We start from the raw sequence: 22078 nt of genomic DNA, 5'->3' as shown, positions 1-22078 counted from the left end.
AACTGAACCATCCTGACCCAGTTACTATGACCATCTATGTGAAGCTGCTTTGACACAATCTGCATTGTAAAAGCGCTGTACAAATACAGCTGAATTGAATTGAACTGAATATTCTGTTCTTTTATTTTAGATATTATTTCAGCCTCCAGGGCCCAGTGGTCAGCACTGTCGCCTCGCAGCAAGAAGGTCACTGATTCGAGTCCCGGCTGGTTCAGTTATTGTTTCTGTGTGGAGTTAGTATGTTCTCCCTGTGTTGGCGTGGGTTTCCTCTGGGTGCTCCGGTTTCCCCCACAGTCCAAACACGTGTGTGTGTGTGTGTGTGTGTGTGTGTACTTTTGACATAACATTGTGTATTTCACAGATGATGTGATGTGGTTGTATAGAAAACATTTTGAGTGCCCAGAAAAGTGCTTTATGAATGTAATCAACTATTATTATTAGTATTATTATTATGATTATTATTATTAAAATAATAAAAAAGTTTCTGTGTGCTATCAAGAGTAAAAACTTAATGTTTAAACTGACTTTAAGACATTAAAACAGTTGTTGTTGTTGTTGTCTGAGTGTCTGAGGCACAGACTATAAAGGCTCCGCCCTCTTCCAGAGAGGAGGGCGGGAAGTAGCAGCTCATTTGCATTTATAGAGCTATACAGGAATATTTTTGTATTTGATTGCAGTCAATACAATGCAGTTTAAAAGTTAAATCAATTGATTCTCAAAAGTGATGACTCATTTTGAGTTCAAATCTTTAGCCGCTTAACTCTAAGGCTATTCACATTTCAGACTGGGCCATCTGACTAATCACAACAGACTGGGCCATCGGACAAATCACATCAGACCAGGCCTTCGGACCAATCACAACAGACTGGGTCATCAGACCAATCACAAAAAAACTAGGTCATTGGACCAATCACCACAAACCGAGCCATCGGACCAATAACCACAGACCAGGCCATCGGACCAATCACAACAGACTAGGCGGCCATGGGACCAATAACCACAGACCGGGCCATTGGACCAATCACAACAGACTTGGTAATCGAACCAATCACAACAAACTGGGTCATTAAACCATTAACCAAAGATTAGTCTCATGCACAGGAGGGGTTTGGAAAAAATTAATCGCTGAATAAATCATGTGGGAGGGGTTATGATAATTAGGTAGAGATAATTATGCAGATTAAGAGACAATGAAAGTGTTTTTTGCCCTTAAAGCAGATCAGCCTGTAGCTGGAGACCCCCAACACCAAAATATGACCTTTCCTAATGCATCATAGGGGCTCTTTAAAGCTGCTCCTGCAACACAAACATTAGAGACAGCACACATGCATGCATCCCACAGTGACTTACGTAGTTTGCATGGAGGACAGTGAAGAATTCTGGGTGAGTGATGAACTTGACGGCGGGACACTGAAGCAGCTGCGAGACGTTCGGGTTATTGACCGGAGATGAAGGGCCGTCTCTTCTCTGATCTACACACAACACAGGAACAAACACTGTTTAGGTTACGCTTTATTACAATCCCTATAGGCACAACTGTGTTGGTGTGGGTTTCCTCCGGGTGCTCCGGTTTCCCCCACAGTCCAAACACATTCGCTATAGGGGAACTGAATAAACTAAAGTGGCCTTAGTGGGTGTGTGTGTGTGAACGTGAGTGTGTATGTGTGTTAGCTGGAAGGGCACCCGCTGTGTAAAGCATATGCTGTAATAGTTGGAATAGGAATATGGCGGTTCATTCCATTGTGCATCCGCTGATTAATAACGTGACTAAGCCGAAGGAAAATTAATGAATAATGTATTAAAACAGCATGTTTTTTAAGTTTGCTTGTTAATATTGTATAATTTTATATTTGAATATTTTTAAAGTGCTTTATAAGCAAAATATATTACTATTATAATTAAAATCTGGAACGCTGATGAAGTTTTCCTGCTTTCTGAAGGCTGATCAGTGATGAGGCTGACCTGTGGATTGTGTTGTGGATTCGCTCTCGGTATCTCCAGTGTTCCTCTCAGATCCGCTAGTGTTTGCAGGCTCGTCTTCGCTCGCCATCGTCCTCTGAATATTCTGATACCTGAGGAAAAATCAACACTGCTGGGGGAAAACACTCCTATCATCGTCATATAAGGGAAAATATCTGCATTGTTCTGTCTGAGTTGATTCAGCAAATAATACACACATACTCTAGATTTATTTCAAGAGCTTGGTTCCTTTTGTATCAATTAAATGTACATGTTTATTTCACATCAATCAAAAACATCATAACCTTTAATTAAAACAAATCTCTCGCATATATTAACCCTTTAACTTCATTCCTTTGGCTTACTCTCTGATTTTTTATCAGGGGTCACCACAGAGGAATGAACCGGCAACTATTTCAGCATGTTTTACGCAGCAGATGCCCTTTCAGCTGCAACCCAGTACTGGGAAACACCCATACACACTCATTCAAACACACTCATACACTACGGCCAGTTTAGTTGATCAGTTCCCCTAAAGCGCATGCGTTTGGACTGTGGGGGAAACCGGAGCCAACACGGGGAGAACATGCAAACTCCACACAGAAACACCAACTGACCCAGGCGAACCAGCGACCTTCTTGCTGTGAGGTAACAGTGCGATACCACTGAGTCATCGGTTTTAGTTTTAATGATAACCTAAATGCACAAATGTTCACCTGGGAAGTTACCATTCCTATTAAAGGGTTAACGCTGTTTTATAAATATCAAAGATGCTTAAGAAGTGATTTTGTTTTAGTTATAACAATTAATATAAAACATATATATATAACATTTTGAGGTCAATACATGTTTAGCAACTATTATTACAGTATAAAATAGCAGTTTTAAGAGAATATGTAGTAAAGTGGCATTTATATCTGTAATGTAAAGCTGCATGTTCCAGTCTTTGGAGTCAGAAATTATTATATGATGATTAAGAAATATTTATGATTTATGATTACATTTTATTTTTCAGGATTGTATTTTTATGTTTGTTTTACATAATCTGTTGTAACATTATAATTATATTTACTCCCACATTTGATTTGATCTTTTTAATGCTGCTTGAATAAATAAATATAATTTATTTCTAAGCCACAGTCACACAAAAGACCCCAAACAAAAATCGGATTCTCCGCCAGTGTTGCCAGATTGGGCAGTTTTGAATTAATTTTTGCGGGTAAAAAATGACATAGGCAGGAAATGTGTAAAATTGGTCGGTTTTGTAACAGCGTGCAGCCAGCCCCTTCACTTATAAACCTGTTATGATCCCCCAAAGAGGTGCCATAGCACAGCGGGTTTTAGATTAGGTTTTGGTTAGCTACATCTGGCAACACTGATCTCCGCTGACTCATTTGAGAAGGGTATAGACAGAGGTCAGTGCCAGCTCCAAGAGGGTGGGCTTTGGAGCTCCAAGTGGGCTGTGCAAACCTTATTTAGTCGTATTTAGAGTTTAATATTGTGCTTTATGAATGTGTACACCTAACCCTAAACCCAACCTCACAGTAACCTGATAAACCCAACCTACTTGTGGTTTGAGTCCCTCCCACTTGGAGGCCAACCAACCTACTTGCGGTGTAAAGCCTCCCACTTGCAGGTCTCCAGGCTGCAGCGATAGCTACTTGGACTCATTTTGGTGTTTCAGTGCTTAAGCGTGTGTGTCCTGCAGGGGGCAGCATCTGCTCAAATGTACCTTTGAGATGTTGTGAAATTTTACTCCACTCACTACAATAATTCCGAAGCATCTGTTCTGAATTATATCTTTAATACTTATTAGTTTGTGGCTATACATCTTTATTTCACAGCTACACTGACATGGTAAAGGCCACAGATGTGAACGAATGAAGGAAATATTCTCCTGCACTGTAAACAATATCTGTTAATGAACAGTTAACGGTGTGATTTGGGTTTATTTGCCGTAGTGACTTGCATTATGGGATGCTGATCTCTGCTCCACTTCTGATGTTGAAAATTCAACTCTAGAGTTCAATAATGTTAATTTTATTGACATTTTAGTTGTTTGAATATAATATAAGAAACATTATGTAGAGGAATAAGTGTGTGAAATAGCAGGAAATGTGCTGCAGTTTATTACAAGGTGTTTGTAGCGTAATATACAACACCAACACACACAATATAGCCCTGCAGACTGCTACACAAGAGCAGAAAACACACTTTTTACAACTACTCAAGGTTAAAAGTTATTGGAGGAAAGATCAAGATCCCATTATGCAACTTAAAAGCAGAAATAAATGAAGGAAAATAAAAACATTAATCACAAAATACAGAAAACTGCTCATTTCTGGGTATTTTTACAGTGTATAGTGTGTTGTACCTGCGGTTGAGCTGCTCCATCTGGTGTGTGGACCCTGATCTCTGCATGCCGGTGCGCTTGGCTGCATGAATGGGTCTCTGCCATGTTGTTGTCCGGTTTACATGATCCACGTAAAAAACACGACCGTGACTGTCCACACGCGCCTCCCAATCTGTGCACAAACACACACACACATCATCCACTGTCCTTCTGTGGAGATCTGAATTCTTCTTCGTTTATCTCCCAAGTGCTGTTTAACAGAGCAAGAGTTTTTTTTCACATTATTTCCTATTCCCAGTAGGCAGTGCTGTCGCCTCACAGCAATAAGGTCTCTGGTTCGAGCCTCGGCTGGGTCAGTTGGCATTTCTCTGTTTGGAGTTTGCATGTTCTCCCCGTGTTGGCGTGGGTTTTCTCCGGCTGCTCCGGTTTCCCCCACAGTCCAAACACATGCAGTACAGGTGAATTGGGTAGGCTAAATTGTCTGTAGTGTATGAGTGTGAATGAGTGTGTTTCCCAGAGATGGGTTGCAGCTGGAAGGGCGTCCGCTGTGTAAAAACATGCTGGATAAGTTGGCGGTTCATTCCGCTGTGGCGACCCCGGATTAATAAAGGAACTAAGCCGACAAGAAAATGAATGAATGAATGAATGAAATACGGAAAACAGCTAATTTACAGATATTCTTACAATGCAAAAGTGCAAAGTTTCAACACTTCTGAGCATGCGCAGGTGATCCATTATTGACTTTTGCATGAACATCAAGGAATTTATTGTCTAAATATTTGTGTATTGTTATCAGCTCAATGTGCAGTTCAACTAAATGTGCATATCATGATTCAATGCACACGCTGAGCTTCACCATCCAGTGTGTTTTATGCAGTATTCCAAAATACACATCAAAACATGTGGATGGAGACAAAGCAAATGAGATGACACACACACACACACACACACACACACACGCACACACGCACGCATGCACACACAAACACGCACACTCACACACACTTGCATGCTAATGAAGGTAAACACATGTCAATAGCACAAGCCAGGGTCAGATGTGATTGAGGAAAGCTTACTTGGTGGTAATGGTTGATCAACACTGGGGTAATGATGGGGATCAGGCCGCAAAGCAGGAGTCTGAGTGATTGCATGATGACTGCAGTGCAAATGAAAACTGCCTACAAACAAATCACAACACACACCCGTGACTTATGACGAGTGCCATAAATCAGCGCTGATATACTGGAAGCGGGAACTGTCCTGCCAGTGTCACAGAAGCAAGTCAATACAATGAAGTACATGAAATCTCTGGATATACAGTTGATTAATTCAGTGGGAACAGTCGGGTCGGGAAGAGAACTGTTCTAATATGACAGCGGGTAAAAAAAAACCTAATAAATAATAATTAAGCAGCAGGAGCAATCAGGTGTGGAATAAAACCCAGCATGAGCGGGACTGAAAAAACAGTCCTGTGCAGACCACTAGACCAGGGGTGGCCAATCCTGTTCCTGGAGAGCCACCTTCCAGCAGATTTCAGTTGCAACCCATATCCTGCAGACCTGCGGAAACAGGATTGGGCTCCATGCTAAGGCTGTAGGAGTGGGTTCTGGGTCGGCAATTGAACCGTGGTTCTCCTGTTAGTTACCACTCCCCTAACTCATACCAGTTTTTATCTTTCAGGAATGCATAATCTAGAAAAGTCTCCTCCCCTGATGACCTAACCCTGGGTCCAGCCACAGGCGAGTGCTCTAGACCAGGCATGGGCAAACTTAATACTGGAGGGCGTGTGTCCTACATAGTTTTGCTCCAACACTTATCAAACACACATGCTTTCTAGTGATTTTGAAGTCACTGAATAGTTTGTTCAGGTGTGTTTGATTAGTGTTGGAGAAAACTCTGCAGGGACACCGGCCCTCGAGGATCAAGTATGGCTATCCTTGCTATAGACTGTAGGTATAAGTTCGTGTGGAATGGCTTCTGGGTCCAGTTCACCTGTTAGTGGCCCTAACCCATCCCATTTTTGACCTTTCAGCAATGCACAATTCTTACAAGTCATCTCACCTGTTGTCTGAACACAAGATCTGGGTCCTTTTGGGAAAGCCTCTGGGTCTGGTTGACCTGATAGTGAACATTTCCTTAACCCATCCCCATTATTGAACTTTTAGCAATGCACAGCAAGACTGAAATAAAAAAAAACAGTCCCGAGCAGACCTCTAGGCCAGGGGTGTCCAATCCTGTTCCTAGAGATCTACATGGAGTTCAGCTCCAACCCTGATCAAACACAACTAAACCAACCAAGCAGGATCTGGAGGAGCACTTGGTGATTACAGACAGGTGTGTTTGATCAAGGTTGCAGATGAACTCTGCAGGAAGGCAGATCTCCAAGAACTGGATTGAGCTGCCCTGCTCTAGGCTGTAGGTCTGGGTCCATATGGGGTGGCTTCTGGGTCTGCACCCAAACTGCATTCTGACCTGTTAGTGGCCCTAACCCATCCCATTTTTATTCAATCAGCAATGCACAATTCAGAAAAGCCTCCTCACCTGTTGGCCGAACACTAGGTCCCGCCACAGGCGACTCATCCACCTCCGCGTCCCCCAGAGGACTCTCTTCTGAAGAAGACTCCCTCCACTGGACCGAGCCTCCGCCTGGCTCCCGCACATCTGGGCTCCGCATGGAGTCTGACACCGACTCAAACGCGCTGTTTTCCTCCTCCTCTTCCTCCTGCGAAGAGAAAACCGTGCTCTCCGACAGGCGGGTGCTGTCCACCGAGGACAGGCGTGTGTGGCTGCACAGCCGGTTTCGGCCCTCGTAACCCGAGTTTGTGCTGTAACACGAGGTGCTGTAACAGGACGTGCTGTAACATGACGTACTATAACAGGAGTTATCACAAAATTCACACTCGCTTTCCCGAGGCTCCCTTCTTCTTCCCGAATCCCCGTCTTCACTGTATATCCGGAGGGTGGACGGAGACGGTCTTTCTCCCTCCAGAAGCTGGTTGAGTTCAGAAAGACGCTCGATTGAGAGGCTACGTGGTAAAATTCGCCTGCAACACGGTCTCGGACACTCAGGAACAACTGACGGAGACTGAGCTTCAGATACCTCATCTTCGTCTTCTTTATCTTCTTGAGGTTTGATCGTGATTTCTTCTGAAGATTCGGGATCAGGTGCATCTTCCTCTTCATCTCGGTGGCACTGAGCTGACGGCAGACTGTGGAGTAGATGATGAATGCGGATGTAATGAGAGCGCGGCGTTTCGGGTTCTTCACACGTCGAGGCGATAACCGTCTCTAATTCAGATACTGGAAGCGAGCACGGTCGATTCTTGCGCTTTAACTGAACTCGTACCCTTGGGGAACATTCATTATCTCCGTCTACCATTAGATCCACCTGTTCAGAGCTTGTTTCTACTTCATGCTCTTCATTTACTCCATCAGTATGTTCAGCATCACGGTTGTCCAGTACTTCCGATGGAGTCTCAGCCATAGTTTCTTCCAGCGTCTCTCCATGATCCTCCATTATACCAGGGTCTTGTTCTGCAGTTTCTCCAAGAGTTGTATCATTCATTGGTGTATCTCCTTGAGCTGTAACCATCTCCTCATCTGCTTCGGGTTGGGTTTCCTTACTGGGTTCTGATAGAGATGTAAGCTGAACATCATCCCGCATCTCGATTTCTGGAGGACATTCGGGTGGAGGCTCGGGAACGTCTAGACTCAATGCATCCTCCATTTGTGGATCAGAAGCTGGTGGTGGATCTTCAACTGGCTCCGGATCTGTCTGCTGGTCTGGCTCCGCATCAAAGACTGGCATTGCATTGAGAGACACTTCCTCATCATCTATCAGAGAGAATGAGTAGATCTGTCAATACTGGTAAAGGGGTGAGGTAAGAATTAACACAAGAGTAGCTATAATTAGTACATCTGTGGCTATATTTAGAACAAAAATTAAGCATTTGTGCGAGTACATTACATATAAAGACAATGCAGATGCATAATAAAAGGCGAATTATTGTAGTGGCACAAATTACATGGAATGTGCAGCGTGTTTGCCGGTCATGCACCAAATTCACCTTAATCGCATCTACCGTGCAACTTAAAATAATTGAAAAACACCCCTGGAGTAATGTGGTGCTTCCCGCTTGGTGTGTTTGTATTGCAATAATAATACAAATTCGAAACACTGTAATAAAAACTATTAAATACTAGTCTCTTTAAAGGCACAGGGTGTCTTTTTTGCCACTAGAGGGCGTGTATTCACAACAAACAAAGGCGTATTTTAATGATACTCTGTGCGGTCACACAACAAATAAAGCCTCACTGCTGTTTCCCTGTTTTACAAACTGGAAATCGAGAGTGTGTGACGTCATTAGCATGAACACGCAGCGCATCTCACTTGATGAAACTGATGATTTCTCTGGATTTGAACATTTGAACAAACATTGCAGATAATAAGTGCATAAGTCAGCTAATATTTAACACCATTGTAGTGTTTTTTAGATATTTGTTAGATATTCTTACATATTGTGCTTATAAATAAATAAATAACAAAGAATCTTGGGATTTGTACCGTTGGTTTTGCCTTTTCTTGTGAGTTTTTGTCTTGTTTCTACTGTAAATATCTAAAAATTCTTAAATCATGAAGCATTTTCTAGACAAGCAAAACATATCGTTATGTTTCCAGTAATAATGAGTCAAAACTAAGAGAGTTTTTCCTAAAATAATCAAATAATCTGCCGATGGGGCAAGGAAAAACTCTTCATTTGGACTTATTTCTGAAAACATGACAATATTTTTGCTTGTCAAGAAAATGTTTCTCGATTTAAAAATGTTTAGACTTTTAGACTAGAAACAAGACAAAAACTCTAAGCTAGAAAAGCAGTAAACATTAATAAATAGTAGTAGTGCAGTGTAATAGTAGTGTAGCAATAGTAAAGATCCTTCAGACCTGGATGGATTGATGAAGTTATCTCGAAGCGAAACTGTAGCTGGCCGCTGACATGATCTGTTGGAAGCCGCCGACCTAAAGTGTAGCTCACCACACGGTCCCTGATTACAGCAGAAACACAAGGAAGCTTGACATTATAAAAACCAACAGGCAAATAACTATAACAGCCACACTAAAATCCAAAATACATTCACAGTATGCACCATTGGTCAACATAAAAAAGAAACTGATATTTTTAAGCATTAACAATAATTCAATTGATGAAGGAAACATGAAGAGTTTGTTTAAATGAACATTTTCAAGCTTAAGGTTGTTTAATACACTGTAAAAAATGCAATTAATGCATGCTTTTCTAACAAAAATCAATTAGGTTAACAATGGATTAAACATAAAACAATTAAGTTGTCTCAAAAATATCTCCAGAATTCTGCTTTCAGCTCATTTTATATAAGTAGATTAAACAAGAAGCAAAATTAATACATTTTGAGTGTGAGCTCGTATCCGTAATGTCATGTAAATGCATTAACCAGATTTATTTTAATGATTAAAGGTCAGAAACTATAGAGTCAGATCAGATCAAAAATAATACAATTATAAAATATAATTTAGACATCAACAACACAACTCACATTTACAAAATCCCAAATTGTTAATTCAAACCAAGACTCATAAATACACAAATCCAATTCGTAAATTCAAAACAGGACTCGTAAGTACACAAATCCAATTTGTAAATTCAAGAATCGATTCGTAAATACACAAATCCAATTTGTGAGTTCAAAATCACGATTCGGTTAAGCACAAATTCAATTCGCAAATTCAAAACATGACTCGAAATTACACAATTCCAAATCGTTAATTCAAAACACGATTCGTAAACACAAAAATCCAATTTGTGAATTCAAAACACGACTTGAAAATACACAAATCCAAATTGTTAATTCAAACCATGATTCGTCAATTCACAAATCCAATTTGTGAATTCAAAACACGACTTGAAAATACACAAATCCAATTAGTAAATTCAAGACTCGATTCATAAATACACAAATTCAGTTTTTGAGTTCAAAAACATGATTCGCTAAAGCACAAATTCAATTTGCAAATTCAAAACACAACTGGAAATTACAAAAATCCAAATCGCTAATTCAAAACACGATTCGTAAACACCAATCCAATTCGTAAATTCAAGACACGATTCATGTACACACAAATCCAATTTGTGAGTTCAAAACACGACTCAAAAATACATAAATCCAATTTGTGAGTTCAAAAACACGATTCGGTAATACACAAATCCAATTCGCAAATTCAAGACACGATTCGTAAATACACAAATCCAATTTGTGAGTTCAAAACACGACTCCAAAATACACAAATCGAAATTGTTAATTCAAACCATGATTCGTTAATTCACAAATCCCATTCGTAAGCTCAAAACATGATTTGTTAATAAATAAATCCAATTCGTTAATTGAAAACACGACAACTAAATATACAAATCCAATTCATTTGGCGAAAATAATTATGATTTTACCTGCGAATTCACAAATTGTGTGCTGTATTTGTGAATTGTGCTATCAATTTACAATGTGGCTTTTGTACAGCTAGTTGTGCTCTGCATGTATGCATTTATTTTTGTAAATGTATTATTTTTGAGACTGATCTGGCTCCATAAAAAACTGCTTACAATAAAATCAGAACAGGTCGTTTTTTCCCAATACCCCAAATCTGTGCTCTGTAAATGCCTTTAAATTGCAGTTTATTCATGTGCAGATGTCTGACTGCAAACAAGGTAAAAGAAACTTTAAGACAGACAAGTATTTTTGCAGTGATACATGCACAAAATAAGTGGAGAACTATCAAAAATCAGATTTCAGGGCTCCCATGGGTTATCATGGTCATTGAAAAGGTCTAATACAGACATTGAAAGTCAGGGAATTAAAAACAAATGTGTTTACTGAATCAAGTAACACCAGTGATTTAGATTTTTCTATTGAAATTTTAGTTTCTGTTTATCAAAATGTAATTTCTCTATACCTTATTTATTGCTTATTTCACACCTATTGTTAAGATTATTGTGCTCGTTAACTAAGGCTAACATCTCAGGATAATATACATCTTAATTATTTGCACTTAAATGTACAATAGCATCAGCAGACTGATAAACAAGTCAAGAGTGTCTCAGTCAGATAATCAGTAGAGTAAATGATCAGTAGTTTGTGTGCAAATGCAGAGGTTTACCCGATGGCGTGTTTCTCCAGCAGCCTCTGCACCGGCACCACCAGCTTCCCCAGAAAGCGTTTAATAATGGGTCGACTCTTCGCAAACTTATCTTTAACCTCGATCTCCAAAACATCCGTCGGCAGCGACACAAAGTTAAACCGCTGTCAATGAGAACACAAAAACACGACCGCTCAGCTTTAAATACACAAACACACTGCCTAAGAGTTATACTGCATGAACTACACCAGTAACACTTTAGTTTAGGTCACAATACACGATATTAACTACTGGCTTATTACAGCACATGCCTATTATCAAGATATTAAATGTTCATAATTATATGATCTTATTCTGCATCCACAATCCTATTTAAATCTTAAACATATCTGACTCATTATTAATAAAGAGCTATTTAGCAGATTATTAAGCTAGTAGTGTTAGTTAATGGTTAGTTAATACCGTGAACTCTGACCTAAACTACAGTGTTACCTTACATTTTACTTGATTTAGTTGGTCATGCTTCATAATAAGGTTGCATTAGTCAATGTTTATTTAATATACTTACTAACACGAATGTAAAAAGCATAGGTGGACATTTACTAATGATGATTAAAATCAAAATGCACTGTAAACTAACAATGAATGACTTTAATGTTAACAATGATGAATATAAACTGTAATGAATGTATTGTTCATGTTAGTAAATACATTAACATTAACTAATGCAGCCTTACTGTAAAGTCTTACCATCTAGTCTGACTTTAAAGCAGGGGTCACCAATCTCGGTCCCTGCTGAGTTAAGCTCCAACTTGCCTCAATACAACCACCTAGTATACCTAGTAAGACCTTGATTAGCTTGTTCAGGTGTGTTTGATTAGGGTTGGAGCTAAAATCTGCAGGACACCGGCCCTCCAGGAACAAGGTTGGTGACCCCTGCCTTAAAGGGTCAGTTCACGCAAAAATGTAAATGCTGTCATGATTTAAAGGTCCTGAGAATTGCTTTAAAATGTGCTTAGTCTCTTATTAATCAGGGCTCACCACAGCGGAATGAACTGTCAACTATTCCAGCATATGTTTTATGCTGAGGATGCTCTTCCAGCTGCAACCCAGTACTGAGAAACACCCATACACACTCATTCACAGCGCATGTGTTTAGATTGTGGGGGAAACCGGAGCACCCAGAGGGAATCTATGCCAACATGCAAACTCCACCAAGAACAGGGACTCGAACCAGACCTTCTTGCTCTTAGACAGGGGTGTCAAACTCAATTCCTGGAGGGCCGAAGCCCTGCACAGTTTAGTTCCAACCCTGCTCCAACACACTTACCTGTAGGTTTCAAACAAGCCTGAAGGACTCGATTAGTTTGATCAGGTGTGTTTAATTAGGGTTGGAACTAAACTGTGCAGAGCTGCGGCCCTTTTGGAACTGAGTTTGACACCTGTGCTCTAAGGCAACAGTGCTAAGCACTGAGCCACCGTGCCGCCCACATCTAATAAAAATATTTTAATTTCATAGGACCTTTAAAAGCATGACACAGTCACAGGGCTCAGAGGAAAATGCTAAATTATAATACAAACTCAACATTGCAGATTCTGTGATGTGATTATTGTGACTGGTCATGATATCGATGCTGATATGATGTACAAGTAAGGGATACAGCTTGTTTCCGTTTAGAGATGCTGCATCCTGGCTGGAGTCCACAGTAAATCTGCAGTGTGTCTATGGCAGAACACAACTAGACTGTTTTCTTCTCTGTGAACCAAAGCGTCACGATTTTTGCTCAAGGAGAAACAAAGGACTTTTAGTTTTACAACCATTGCTGTACAAACCCAAACCCAGCAGCTTCTCAAATCACAGTTATATTGTTTTTTTATAATTATATATAAATGTGTGTGTGTGTGTGTGTGTGTGTGTGTGTGTGTGTGTGTGTGTGTGTGTGTGTGTGTGTGTGTGTGTGTATACATTTTTCCACTGTATCTGACACAGTTGGAAAGGAGTAGAGAGAAAGGATGTTAAAAATGACTGATAAGATTTGTAAACTGATGGTACAGATGAATCATTGAAGAAAACACAGAGTGTGATAGTGTGAAAGTGACTGACCTCTCTCTTCCAGACGGGGCTGATGGTGTTGCAGGCGATGCTGGAGCGTTTCTCCTGGCCGTGGTGTGGAAGCGCAGGGTACAGACTCTGCTTTCCAGGCTGGATGGAGATCTTCAGATACGGGTCTGGATTAAAGAACATCCCCTTCTTCAGACCCACCGCCTGCACATCTGGAACACAGAACAACAGCAATTAAAAGTGAAATTTGTATTTCTTTCCATTAGACAAAAAAATCATCTTTATAAAAACACCAAAAGGCACAAAAAATATTATTAATTATTTGTAATAATTAAAATGCATTATTATTATTATTATTATTATTATTATTATTATTATTATTATTTATTATAATTATTTTATTTATTGTTATCATTGTTATCATTGATATTATTATTATTTACTGTTTTTTTATAATTATTTATTTATTATTATCATTTATTATTATTATTATTAATTTTATTTACAATTATTATCATTATCATTATTATTATTATTATCATTTATTGCTGTTGTTATTATTATTAATATTATCATTTATTGCTATTATTATTATTTATTATTATTATCATCATTATCATTATTATTATCATTTATTGCTGTTATTATTATTATTAATATTATCATTTATTGCTATTATTATTTATTATTATTATTATTATTACGTATTTACTTATTTATTATTATGTATTATGTATTATAATTATTATTTTGTCCCTCAAAATTCAGATGTAGGCTGAACATCCATCATAATATGTTTTTTTTTTTACATCTGTCTGCATGTTCTTTCTTTTCTATTTTTATACCCCGTGTCATTGCACTTTTATAACATCATTCACAATGAAAGCAAAAGTTTTAAAGGCTAAAGCAGTGAAGTCTGCGTGTGGGAATATAAAGAGAAATGCAGGAACTCTCCGGATCCCACGGGATCTAATTATGTCCATCAGTTTCCAGACGGCAGACAGAGACGCTTTACTGTAACGTCATCATCTCTGACTGAGGCATTCATGTGCTTTTAACAGTGTGTGATGCAGTTTACAGGGACGGGACTGCCGAGTTTTAGTTTTTTGTGAACTGTCCCTTTAGGAAGATCTTTTTTAAAATGTGTAAATACTGTGGATTTTTGTGCAGATAAAAAAAATAAAAATCTTAAATTTTGCCTTTATCTTTTAAAACTTTTAGAGATAACCAATGACACTAAATAAAATAAGGAATGTAAACTACAAACATAAATATGAAATAAAATTGTAAATGAACAAATATTAAATGAATTTACTTAACAGCTGCAGCTTCGTTCATGTTGTGGAAAGGATGATGAAGGAGAGGAACTGATGATTAAGGGGAGGAGCTGATTATTAAGGGGAGGAGCTGATGATGAAGAGGAGGAGTTGATGATGAACGGGAAGAGCTGATGTGGGAAGGAGAGGAAATGATGTTGAAGAAGGAGAAGATGATGAGGAAGGGGAGGAGTTCATGAAGATAAAGGGGAGGAGCTTATGATAAAGTGGAAGAATTGAAGGGGAGGAGTTGATGAAGAAGGGGAGGAGTTGATGATGATAAAGGGGAGGAGTTGATGAAGGGGTGGAGTTGATGATGATAAAGGGGAGGAGTTGAAGATGATGGGAGGAGTTGGCTAGGAGTTATTCATTAATGGGAGGAGTTGATGATGAAGAAGGGGAGCTGATGATGGAGGAGAAGAGCTGTTGATTAAGTGGAGGACCTAATGTTAAAGAGGAAGGACTGATGATGAAAGGGAGGAGCTAAAGATGATGAAGGGAGGAGTTGAAGGAGAGGGGCTGATTATGAAGAAAAGGAGTTGATGGTGAGAGGGAGGGGTTGATAATAAAGAGGAGGAGCTGGTTATGATAAAGAGGAGAGGCTGATGATTCAGGGAAGGAGCTAGGAATCAAGGGGATGGGTTGATGATGATGAAGGGGAGGGGCTGATGATGATGGGGAGGAGTTGATGATGATGGGAGGAGTTGATCATTAGTGGGAGGAGTTGATGAAGAAGGGGAGGAGTTGATGATGACGAATGGGAGCTGATGATAGAGAGGAGCTGTTGAAGTGGAGGACCTAATGTTAAAGAGGAAGGGCTAATAATGAAAGGGAGGAGCTAAAGATGATGAAAGGAGGAGTTAATGAAGGGGAGGGATGATTATGAAGGAGAGGAGTAAATGGTAAAGGGGAGGGGCTGATATTTCAGGGGAGAAGCTAATGATCAAGGGGAGGAGCTGATGATGAAAGGGAGGAGCTGATGATGAAGATGAGAAGCTGCTGATGAAGAAGAGGAGGAGCTGCCGATGATGAAGGGGAGAAGCTGATGATGAAGGGGAGGAGCTGATGATGACGGGGAGGGGTTGGGTAGGAGTTGATCATTAATGGGAGGAGTTGGTGATGAAGAAAATTTGCATAGTGTGTAGTTAGGGACGTAACATTTACCATGATAAAGCATGTTACATGAATGATTGATTTGCAGGATTACATAACAAGAGCAAAAGGCTTCTAAAAGAAACAAATGCGGTTGCTTCATAATAACTTTATAGTGTTTTCACAATCGCTGGAGGCCAAAATAAAAAGCAATAACAGTATGCTCTTGCACACCTCTTGTCATTATATAATCTTTGATTACGGTGGATCAGGAGCTCTACACACTCTGCAAACTCTATCAATAAAGAGAACCGGCTCTAGTCATCAGTCCACAAACATCACTCTGGGCTAAAAGAGCTCCTGTTTTCATCTCTTCAGGGAATATCTGAGGAGATTCTGTAGATCTGGCCCTTCAGTGGAGCCACTAATGCGCATATATTTATATCAGCATGTCAGATGGAGCTTGAGCTCGCAGCAGGAGACGCGGCATGAATAAAACATACAGCGCTGGGGAGTCCTGAACGCTTCAGTCAAATATAATGGAGAAAAAACAGAGAAATAGAGAACGAGCGGAAGAAACATGAGGATAAAATAAGACAACCTTCAGGCTTTCATAAAGAGTCGTGTAAAGCTGTTTGGGTTTTGATACTGGGCTCATAATGTTTTACTCAGTGCTTGAAGAGAATCCTGAGCAACATTTTAAAGCTCCACATGTTAAGATGTTTGTGCTATGATGAAACTGAGAGAAAAGTCACGGCAAACCACCAGCCATTTATTTATGTACATCAGACGTCTAATAGACATCCAAACATAGATGTCTGGCCTAAATCAAGGCTGAATTTGGGCACTGCATGTGTAAATGTACAGTCAATAGAATGGTCTTGCCTCTAAATAAACATAAATATAAACACAGCACTGTATATAACTGCACATTCATAAACCCACATGCTCTGGCATTAGCTGAGGCTGTGGAAGCATGACTGCAGGCCTTCGTTTTTAATTGCACCTCATTCCATTAGCTTTCATTCCATTCTCTTGTTTATTAAACAGGTGATTTACCAACAAGAATGCATTAATATTCTAATCAAAATGACATCAAGTGAAGCTGGTCATAAGACAATAATCTATAACAGTCTAATAATAGTCTGTGTTGGTCAAATAACCCACTGATAATCATTTTAAAGAATCATGATTACAATTATCATCAGATTTCCCCTGCTAGATTTTAAAACTAAGGCTGCATTTTTCCATACTATATAGTATGCTCAAATCAGTATGCGAGCCGAGTTGTATGTCTGAATTCATAGCATTGTAAAAACAGTATGCGAGAAGTTCCCGGATGACCTACTACCTCCAGTGAGATTCTGAAGTGTGCATCTGATGGACGCTACGCTATCCCATAATGCACCGTTAGAGAATTCATGCATGGAAGTAAAGTGACTGTAGTAGGTAATCTTGGATGCAGCCTAAGACTCAATCAAAATCTGCATTAGAAATGTTGGACTCACCGGAGAGGGAGAAGCTGATGAGTCTCCTGCTGCCCAGAGACTGAGGGAGATCCGGACTGATGACCGGCTTCAGCGCCTGATGGACAAACACAAACAGAAATTCACAGGGGAACTAGAAGAGACTCCACTCAGGAAATGTCTCCTATGTTTCTCCATGTCTGGTCCACTAGAAATTAAATGTTGTTCGCTCACATTGCTGGTTTTGTGGTGAACAATTCATCCGTGCATGTCATTAAGAATGATAGATATGAGTGTATCCCTGGAATCTTTAATTGAAATCTGTCTGTTCAGTTTTCAGATTAGTATCTAAGGTATTGGGCGTGGCTAACACACTTAACCACGCCCCTTCCAGCTGTCAATCTTGACAACGAACAGAAATGGTGAGGAGGAGGAGTCTGTTAGGCTGTAATAACTCCCCCTTTCCCCATCTTTCTGAATGACACACCCACTTTACTACATCCAATCAGCTCGCAGTAGAAAAAAAAAAAACAAGCCACTCCCACTGCTTTCTCATTTAAAATTAATTTCTGCATCACAATACGTAAAACTGGTCGCAGCTTCCGGTTGTTTAAAGGCCATTACAGACTCGGATGTCCAATCAATAACATGCATTCATTAGGACTGCATTGATTCTGCATCCAGGAAGAGGAAGCAGAAGCAGAGGCTCATGGGACGCCACTTCTCCGAAGAGCAAAAACTGAGAGTGATGCTATTAGTGAAACAACCCAGAGCTGACGCAAACATGTGCAATGTGTAAACTGAGCAAGTATTCAAAGCAACATTACTAAACATAGTGGATTGCAGTGTAAAAACACCACATGATGGCAACAATGTGTATCTACATGCAACAATATACAGTGATCAGCATAGATGAGTGAATATGAATGTGTTTATCCACTTCCTAGTGAATATATGCATGTTTAAAACAGATATATTTATTAAAGTAATGTTAGTCACTGAACCTCCTCAGAAATAAAAACATAATACATTTATATTAAAGCAATATCATGCAAAAATTATAATAACAAGCTACAAAAATTCTTATATATATTTTTTTTTGTTTCTCTTGATTTTTGCTCTTTTTAAAATTGTTATGTAAAGTTTTTCCTTTACATACAGTAATTTTGGACCATCATCGTAAGTTATTTTGTTTTTTAGCTCCAGATTTGATACTGATATGTCAGTAGCAGTAGTGACTTATCTAATGTATATGCACAAATATAATATTGCAAAGCTTCCTACAGAAAATATACATTTAAGACATCTATACATAAGAAATCTGTGAGGGGAGAATCATATATGCCGAGCACTGTATGTCACCCAAAGGGTCAATTTACTTTTTCTGTAAAAAGCAAAAAGAAAAAATGTCAATGAGCTTCAGCATTGCTTTGGACCCCCCCAAAAAATATCCCCCCCACCCCCCCTATAAATAAATAATTAGATAATTAAAAAAACATTATAAAAAAAAAATTATAATAATAAAATATATATAATACATATATATATATATATAATAAAAAATATCCTTTTTACCTTATTTTTTATTTTTCCATTATGTATTATGTAATTATTATTATTTACACCGTGAAAGGTAAGTAGGGTCCAAAACAACACTGAAGCCCATTAACATACATTTCATGAAGAAAAATCTATATTTTTGTAATGCATTATGTATATATCAGTATATATTATAGACACATACATATAGATACATACACTCACCGCCCATTTTTATAGGTACACCTTACTAGCATCGGGTTGGACCTCTTTTGCCTTCAGATCTGCCTTAATCCTTCATGGCAGAGATTCAACAAGCTACTGTAAATATTCCTCAGAGATGTTGCTCCATATTGTCATGATAGCATCACACAGTTGCTGCAGATTTGTCGGCTGCACATCCATGATGCCAATCTCCCGTTCCACCACATCCCAAAGCTGCTCTATTGGATTGAGCTCTGGTGACTGTGGAGGCCATTTGAGTACAGTGAACTCATCGTCATGTTCAAGAAAGCAGTCTGAGATGATTGAGCTTTATGACATGCTGCGTTATCCTGCTGCCATCAGAAGATGGAGACACTGTGCTCATAAAGGGATGGACATGGTCAGCAGCAATACTCAGGTAGGCTGTGGCGTTGATGCTCAATTGGTACTAATGGACCCAAAGAAAATCTCCCCCACACCATTACACCACCACCACCAGCCTGAACCGCTGATACAAGGCAGGATGATCCATGCTTTCATGTTGTCTGAGCCGAGCATCCGAATGTGTGAGCAGAAATGGAGACTCATCAGAGCAGCAACGTTTCTCCAATCTTCTATCCAGTTTTGGTGAGTCTGTGTGAATTGTAGCCTCAGTTTCCTGTTCTTAGCTGACAGGAGCGGCACCCGGTGTGCTCTTCTGCTGCTGTAGCCCATCCGCCTCAAGGTTGGACGTGTTGTGTGTTCAGAGATGCTCTTCTGCAGAGCTCGGTTGTATCGAGTGCTTATTTGAGTTACTGTTGCCTTTCTATCTGCTGGAACCAGTCTGGCCATTCTCCTCTGACCTCTGGCCTCATCAACAAGGCATTTGCGCCCACAGAACTGCCGCTCAATGGATATTTCCTCTTTGTCGGAGCATTCTCTGTAAACCCTAGAGATGGTTGTGCGTGAAAATCCCAGTAGATCAGCAGTTTCTGAAATACTCAGAGCAGCCCGTCTGGCAGCAACAACCATGCCACGCTCAGAGTCTCTTAAATCCCCTTTCTTCCCCATTCTGATGCTCGCTTTGATCTGCAGCAGATCCTCTTGACCATGACTACATGCCTAAATGCGTTGAGCTGCTGCCATGTGATTGGCTGATTAGAAATTTGTGGTAATGAGCAGTTAGACAGGTGTACCTAATAAAGTGGCCGGTGAGTGTATATGGACACTTACTCATCTCAGTCTACTATAAACTCTATAAATCCCTTTAACAGACATGTACAGAAAACCGACTCAAAACCCCCTCCAGAAAGTAAAGAGACAAACAGCCGGCAGAAACAAAAGCAGAGCAGGTGTTTGGAGTCTTTTAGGCCCAAATGAGATGCAAATCCCGTCCTCTTGACCGTCAAAATGAAAGCGGCGTTTCCCAGATTACCCAAAAGCACAGACAGATTAAACAGATCCGCAGGAGGCTCCTAATTCCAGACCTCCAATCAAATCAATGAGTTTGAGCTGTGCTGAGGGCGGATCTGGCACCAGCAGACTGACCTGAGGCCCGGACAACAAATCCAGCTTCATCCCGTCTGCTCGATGTGCTGCTGCATGCTTTATTAATCACTGATTGCACATGAGTAGGGACTGTTAGTGGAGCACTACTCTAGGGGATCGGCAGGGAGTATTTGTGTGGTTGCTAGGGTGGTTTGATTTGTTGTCTGTTGCCAGGTGGTTGTAAGGGTGTTTTAGGTTGTTTCAAGGGAATTGCCAGTATCTTAGTGGTTGCTAAGGTGAATTGATTAGGTGTCAGTATGTTTCTAGGTGGTTGTTAGGATGTTGGTGGCTTCAAGGGGGTTGCCAGGAAGTGTCTTAATGGTTGCTAAGGTGAATTGAATAGTTTTTAGTTTGTTGCAACAGTAGGCTGTTGTTGGGGTGTTCTAGATGGCTTCAAGGGGGTTACTAGGGAGTATCTTAGTGGTTGCTAAGGTGATTTGACTTGTTGTTAGGCTGTTGATAGGTGGTTGTTAGATTTGTTGTTAGGCTATTGATAGGTGGTTGTTAGGGTGTGCTAAGTGGCTTAGACAGCGTTGCCAAGGAGTATCTTAGTGGTTGCTAAGGTGAGTTGAGCAATTGGCAGTCTGTTGCTAGGTGGTTGTAAGAGTATTGTAGGTGATTTCAAAAGGGTTGCAAAGGAGCGTCTTAGTGGTTGCTAAGATGATTTGGTTTGTTGTCAGTCTGTTGCTAGGTGGTTTTTAGAGTGAGCAAAGTGGCTTCAATAGGGTTGCCATAGAGTATCTTAGTGGTTGCTAAGGTGAATTGAGTTATTGGCAGTTGCTGGGTGGTGGTTAGGGTGTGCTAAGTGGCTTAGAGAGGGCTTCCAGGGTGTATATGAGTGGTTGTTAAGGTGAATTGATTTGTTGTCGGTCTGTTGCTAGGAGGTTGAAAGGATGTGCTAAGTGGCTTCAAGAAGGTTGCCAGGACGTATGTAAGTGGTTGCTAAGGAAATTTAATTTGTTGTCAGTCCATTGCTAGGTGGTTGTAAGGGTATTCTAGGTGTTTTCAAGGGGTTGCAAATGAGTGTCTTAGTGGTTGCTAAGATGATTTGGTTTGTTGTCAGTCTATTGCTAGGTGGTTTTTAGAGTGTGCAAAGTGGCTTCAATGGGGTTGCCATGGAGTATCTTAGTGGTTGCTAAGGTGAATTGAGTTATTGCCAGTTGCTGGGTGGTGGTTAGGGTGTGCTAAGTGGCTTAGAGGGTGTTTTCAGAGAGTATCTTAGTGGTTGCTAAGGTGAATTTATTTGCTGTCAATCTGTTGCTGGGAGGTTGTTAGGGTGTTCTAGGTGGCTTCAATGGGGTTACCAGAGAGAATCTGGGTAGTTACTAAGGTGAATTGATTGACTGTCAGTCTGGCTCTCATGAACATAAACGAAAAACAGAAACTAAGGAATTA

General features: G+C 40.0%; 1 protein-coding gene across 10 annotated transcripts in view; it reads right to left on the bottom strand.

Moving 5' to 3' along the window:
• The window catches only part of hecw1a (HECT, C2 and WW domain containing E3 ubiquitin protein ligase 1a), a 226340-nt gene that overhangs the window by 23926 nt on the left and 180336 nt on the right, over positions 1-22078 (bottom strand). For 5 of the 10 annotated variants that reach the window (XM_087309002.1, XM_087309000.1, XM_087309001.1 and 2 more), the window contains 9 exons: positions 17456-17531; positions 13582-13751; positions 11499-11641; positions 9255-9355; positions 6854-8146; positions 5389-5490; positions 4334-4484; positions 1963-2072; positions 1351-1472 (listed from right to left, as the gene is read on the bottom strand). In XM_087309002.1, coding sequence (XP_087165128.1) covers positions 1351-1472; positions 1963-2072; positions 4334-4484; positions 5389-5490; positions 6854-8146; positions 9255-9355; positions 11499-11641; positions 13582-13751; positions 17456-17531 — 2268 coding nt within the window. The remainder of the gene's footprint in view (positions 1-1350; positions 1473-1962; positions 2073-4333; positions 4485-5388; positions 5491-6853; positions 8147-9254; positions 9356-11498; positions 11642-13581; positions 13752-17455; positions 17532-22078) is intronic. The other 5 variants (XM_087309006.1, XM_087309004.1, XM_087309005.1 and 2 more) reach the window with 1 other exon arrangement.

The sequence above is a fragment of the Danio rerio genome, chromosome 24 (genome assembly GCF_052040795.2).
Source record: "Danio rerio strain M-AB ecotype USA chromosome 24, GRCz13ab, whole genome shotgun sequence".
In the NCBI taxonomy this organism is placed as follows: domain Eukaryota; kingdom Metazoa; phylum Chordata; class Actinopteri; order Cypriniformes; family Danionidae; genus Danio; species Danio rerio.
The sequence above is the reverse complement of the archived record's forward strand: the minus strand, read 5'-3'. Positions and strand labels throughout refer to the sequence as shown.